General features: G+C 46.1%; 1 protein-coding gene across 1 annotated transcript in view; it reads right to left on the reverse strand.

Annotated features, from left to right (window-relative positions):
- Positions 1–6,000, reverse strand: part of OBSL1 (obscurin like 1) — a 73,768-nt gene that overhangs the window by 49,304 nt on the left and 18,464 nt on the right. Inside the window, exons 7-8 of the mRNA XM_029284004.1 lie at positions 3,353–3,625; positions 271–514 (exon numbers count right to left, since the gene is read on the reverse strand). Coding sequence (XP_029139837.1) covers positions 271–514; positions 3,353–3,625 — 517 coding nt within the window. The remainder of the gene's footprint in view (positions 1–270; positions 515–3,352; positions 3,626–6,000) is intronic.

Raw genomic sequence — 6,000 nt, forward strand, 5'->3', positions numbered from 1 at the left:
GCCTAATGCTGGGAAAGATTGAGGGCAATAGAAGAAGGGGACGACAGAGAATGAGGTGGCTGGATGGAGTCATTGAAGCAGTAGGCGTGAACTTAAATGGACTCCAGAAGATGGTAGAGGACAGGAACATTGTCCATGGGGTCACAATGGGTCAGACATGACTTCATAATTAACAACAACAACAACAACAACAACAAGGATAAAATTAGACTGTGATCTGTCATCTAGAGAGGCTACTGACCTGCAACAATGATGTTGAAAAAGACAGACTCTCTACCAATGTCACATACAAATTCCCCTGTATCCGCCACCTGGGCTGAGGGGATTATCAAATGGTGGTGAGGTCCTATGTTTTCCATCAGGAGGTCCTTGCTTTCTTTCACAGTTTCTCCATCCTTATACCAACGCACATTGACATCAGGGTGGGATAACTCACAGGATAGCACCACACGATCCGCAACTTTGTAGTTGTGAGCTTCTTTGGAATTGGAATGAACAACCTTCACAGGAGGTTCTGTGGTGGATGGGGGGGAGAGAAATATGGTGAAGGGACCAAATGCTACCAAGTTCAGAATCATTACTGAATTTCCAGATTTGGAAAGAAAGGATCTGATTACAGGCTAAACTCTAATAGTCGAATGGCAGAAAACTATGGATATTATTTTATGTGGGATCAACTATATTCAAAAGCTTATGGAGCATCAAGTAGTTTATCTTTGGCACTAAACTCCATAAAAGGAGGTGGACTTTTACACTATGAACCTGTTATGGCCCCATCGGAGCCTGGTTCAGAGGAGGAGGAGGAGTTGGAACCGGGACCGTCCCACAGGGATGGCATGTCTCCCTTGGCATGTTTGTCTCAGGGCCCTCAGGCATTGGGGGAGGTGGTCGACCAGATAGAGAACTGCCTGCCTTCACAGACACAGGGGAGGTTCGGCTGCTGACAGGCAGTGCTGCTAATAGGCAGCAGATCCACTCTGATGAGGAACAGCTGCCTCCTCCACTCAATCCAAGGGCACGGAGAGCAAAGGGAAGGCAAGCGCAGAGAAAGGCTGCGAGGCTATTTGGGAGAAGGTCACCCCGCCCCTCCTCACAAGGAACACCTGGAATGGAGTGACTTAAGGAGAAGCTGTGGGGACTGAGTCTTTGCCAGGAACAAATGTTTGTTTTGGCTTACACTCCTCCAGTTTTGACTTGTGCCTTTTGCATCTTGCCTTGCCTTGAAGCCTGCTTTTCGCCACTTGCTGTGCCTAGCCAGGAGGACTGCCTTCTGCCTTTTGTGTTTTGGACTCAGCCCTTGTCTTGTGGACTGCTATTTGCGGTTTGCTTTGCTCTGCCTTTAGAACTGCCTTTGCTTGCATCCTATCTTTGCCCTGAGGACTGCCATTTCTCTTGTGCCTTGACTTTACCTCATGGACTACAGTATGATTCGTGGACTCATTTAACCAGATGGACTGGATTTGGAACCCTGGACCTTACCCTGTGCTCTTACTCTGTGGACTTACTTTGTAATATAGGGGCTGCTGTTTGGGGGACTGAGGGTGGTTGTCTTCAGGATAGCGTGGGAGTGAGCTTTACCGGTTGTTGGAGGGCCATTTGCTGGAACATTATTGAGAGCAATAAAGGACTCTCTAAAGGCCTGCCTTGCCTTGACCACCTGGGTCAGGGGTAGTCAACCTTGGCTCTTTTATGACTCGTGGACTTCAACTCCCAGAATTCCTGAGCTAGCACAGCTGGCTCAGGAATTCTGGGAGTTGAAGTCCACGAGTCATAAAAGAGCCAAGGTTGACTACCCCTGACTGGGTCATAACAAAACCTCCCCACTAAAATCAAGTGGTTTTTTTTTTCCATTTACCTTCTACAGTGACAGTGAAGTTGATGGCATCGTCCCTAGCATCACATGTATACGTCCCAGAGTCCAAAGAGCGGACAGAGGGAATCGACAGCTTATGAATGCACCCTTCTGATTGGACACAAGCACCATCATCCAAGGCTATAGGGTTCCCATCTTTGAGCCAGCAGACAGGGGCATCAGGCATGGAAACCTCACATTCCAGAAGCAGAGGCATCCCAGGAAGAAGGGTTCGGAGACGCCTGGCCTCAGGCACTGGAGTAATATGTACCTGTGGGGCTGAAAGCAATACTTTTGCAAGTAAAATCTATACATAAGCATTGACCATTTTCCAAGCCACCTAGGAAACTCTTACATACTGTATATGCTGGGATGTACCTGACGCTTTGCACTATTTGTCATTCAAAGAAGGCAAACATACAGTAAATGTAAACACCGAGTTTCTCACATAGCCTTTGCAGCTAAATGCATCATAGTTGCAAGCAAGGGACAAGCATGGACCAGCTTGGCAAGTGGGAAAAAGCATGGACCAGCTTGGCAAGTCAGACCTCAGACAGAGATACACTATTGGATCTCACAGTATTTTGTTTGTTCAATTTGAAAACCACAGTGATGGGTGTTACTTCTAATTAGACTAACCATAAAATGAGCAATGGTGGTGCATTGGTTAGAATGCAGTATTGCAAGCTAAGTGCCTCCAGCCAGGAGTTCGATCCTAAACAGCTCAAGGTTGACTCAGCCTTCCATCCTTCTGAGGGCAGTAAAGTTGAGGACCCAGATTGCTGGGGGAAATATACTGACTCTGTAAACCACTCAGAGAGGGCTGCAAAGCGCTATGGAGCAGTATATACTGTAAGTTTAAGTGCTATTGCTACTAGGGGAAAATGCCTTTTATATCCAAGCATCAGTCTGGATTATTTTTTTACTCTTTGAAAACAGGAAAACAGAGGGATTTGCTGATCTCTGTTTTTTACTGTATATTACAGCCATAACTCTGTCCTCCTTCTGTTCTTAGAATGTAGGTACCATCGTGTAGCTTCAACAGTGAGATGGGCAACATATAAATTTAATAAATAAACACATGTAATAGTTTCTGAGTTTCTAAATACTGATCTGTTCTCGGGACCAGTTAACAACTCACCTTGCACATGTAACACTGCCGATTCTTTCACACCATTGGCTTCAAATCGCACTTCGGAGCCNAAATACTTTGGCCACCTAATGAGAAGGAAGGACTCACTGGAGAAGGGCCTAATGCTGGGAAAGATTGAGGGCAATAGAAGAAGGGGACGACAGAGAATGAGGTGGCTGGATGGAGTCACTGAAGCAGTAGGCGTGAACTTAAATGGACTCCAGAAGATGGTAGAGGACAGGAAGACCTGGAGGAACGTTGTCCATGGGGGTCACGATGGGTCAGACATGACTTCATAATTAACAACAACAACAACAACAACAAGAATAAAATTAGACTGTGATCTGTCATCTAGAGAGGCTACTGACCTGCAACAATGATGTTGAAAAAGACAGACTCTCTACCAATGTCACATACAAATTCCCCTGTATCTGGCACCTGGGCTGAGGGGATTATCAAATGGTGGTGAGGTCCTATGTTTTCCATCAGGAGGTCCTTGCTTTCTTTCACAGTTTCTCCATCCTTATACCAACGCACATTGACATCAGGGTGGGATAACTCACAGGATAGCACCACACGATCCGCAACTTTGTAGTTGTGAGCTTCTTTGGAATTGGAATGAACAACCTTCACAGGAGGTTCTGTGGTGGATGGGGGGAGAGAAATATGGTGAAGGGACCAAATGCTACCAAGTTCAGAATCATTACTGAATTTCCAGATTTGGAAAGAAAGGATCTGATTACAGGCTAAACTCTAATAGTCGAATGGCAGAAAACTATGGATATTATTTTATGTGGGATCAACTATATTCAAAAGCTTATGGAGCATCAAGTAGTTTATCTTTGGCACTAAACTCCATAAAAGGAGGTGCACTTTTACACTGTGAACCTGTTATGGCCCCATCGGAGCCTGGTTCAGAGGAGGAGGAGGAGTTGGAACCGGGACCGTCCTACAGGGATGGCATGTCTCCCTTGGCATGTTTGTCCCAGGCCCCTCAGGCATTGGGGGAGGTGGTCGACCAGATAGAGAACTGCCTGCCTTCACAGACACAGGGGAGGTTCGGCTGCTGACAGGCAGTGCTGCTAATAGGCAGCAGATCCACTCTGATGAGGAACAGCTGCCTCCTCCACTCAATCCAAGGGCACGGAGAGCAAAGGGAAGGCAAGCTCAGAGAAAGGCTGCGAGGCTATTTGGGAGAAGGTCACCCCGCCCCTCCTCACAAGGAACACCTGGAATGGAGTGACTTAAGGAGAAGCTGTGGGGACTGAGTCTTTGCCAGGAACAAATGTTTGTTTTGGCTTACACTCCCCCAGTTTTGACTTGTGCCTTTTGCATCTTGAAGCCTGCTTTTCGCCACTTGCTGTGCCTCGCCAGGAGGACTGCCTTCTGCCTTGTGTTTTGGACTTTGCCCTTGTCTTGTGGACTGCTATTTGCGGTTTGCTTTGCTCTGCCTTTAGAACTGCCTTTGCTTGCGTCTTATCTTTGCCCTGAGGACTGCCATTTCTCTTGTGCCTTGACTTTACCTTGTGGACTACAGTGTGATTTGTGGACTCATTTAACCAGATGGACTGGATTTGGAACCCTGGACCTTACCCTGTGAGCGTGCTCTTACTCCGTGGACTTACTTTGTAATATAGGGGCTGCTGTTTGGGGGACTGAGGGTGGTTGTCTTCAGGATAGAGTGAGCTTTACCAGTTGTTGGGGGGCGGTTTGCTGGAATATTATTGAGAGCAATAAAGGACTCTCTAAAGGCCTTGACCATCTGGGTCATAACAAAACCTCCCCACTAAAATCAAGTGGTTTTTTTTCCCATTTACCTTCTACAGTGACAGTGAAGTTGATGGCATCGTCCCTAGCATCACATGTATACGTCCCAGAGTCCAAAGAGCGGACAGAGGGAATCGACAGCTTATGAATGCACCCTTCTGATTGGACACAAGCACCATCATCCAAGGCTATAGGGTTCCCATCTTTGAGCCAGCAGACAGGGGCATCAGGCATGGAAACCTCACATTCCAGAAGCAGAGGCATCCCAGGAAGAAGGGTTCGGAGCCGCCTGGCCTCAGGCACTGGAGTAATATGTACCTGTGGGGCTGAAAGCAATACTTTTGCAAGTAAAATCTATACATAAGCATTGACCATTTTCCAAGCCACCTAGGAAACTCTTACATACTGTATATGCTGGGATGTACCTGAAGCTTTGCACTATTTGTCATTCAAAGAAGGCAAACATACAGTAAATGTAAACACCGAGTTTCTCACATAGCCTTTGCAGCTAAATGCATCATAGTTGCAAGCAAGGGACAAGCATGGACCAGCTTGGCAAGTGGGAAAAAGCATGGACCAGCTTGGCAAGTCAGACCTCAGACAGAGATACACTATTGGATCTCACGGTATTTTGTTTGTTCAATTTGAAAACCACAGTGATGGGTGTTACTTCTAATTAGACTAACCATAAAATGAGCAATGGTGGTGCATTGGTTAGAATGCAGTATTGCAAGCTAAGTGCCTCCAGCCAGGAGTTCGATCCTAAACAGCTCAAGGTTGACTCAGCCTTCCATCCTTCTGAGGGCAGTAAAGTTGAGGACCCAGATTGCTGGGGGAAATATGCTGACTCTGTAAACCACTCAGAGAGGGCTGCAAAGCGCTATGGAGAGGTATATACTGTAAGTTTAAGTGCTATTGCTACTAGGGGAAAATGCCTTTTATATCCAAGCATCAGTCTGGATTATTTTTTTACTCTTTGAAAACAGGAAAACAGAGGGATTTGCTGATCTCTGTTTTTTACTGTATATTACAGCCATAACTCTGTCCTCTTTCTGTTCTTAGAATGTAGGTACCATCGTGTAGCTTCAACAGTGAGATGGGCAACATATAAATTTAATAAATAAACACATGTAATAGTTTCTGAGTTTCTAAATACTGATCTGTTCTCGGGACCAGTTAACAACTCACCTTGCACATGTAACACTGCCGATTCTTTCACACCATTGGCTTCAAATCGCACTTCGGAGCC

Source organism: Protobothrops mucrosquamatus, unplaced genomic scaffold (assembly GCF_001527695.2).
Source record: "Protobothrops mucrosquamatus isolate PMUCROS unplaced genomic scaffold, P.Mucros_1.0 scaffold324, whole genome shotgun sequence".
Taxonomy (NCBI): Eukaryota; Metazoa; Chordata; class Lepidosauria; order Squamata; family Viperidae; genus Protobothrops; species Protobothrops mucrosquamatus.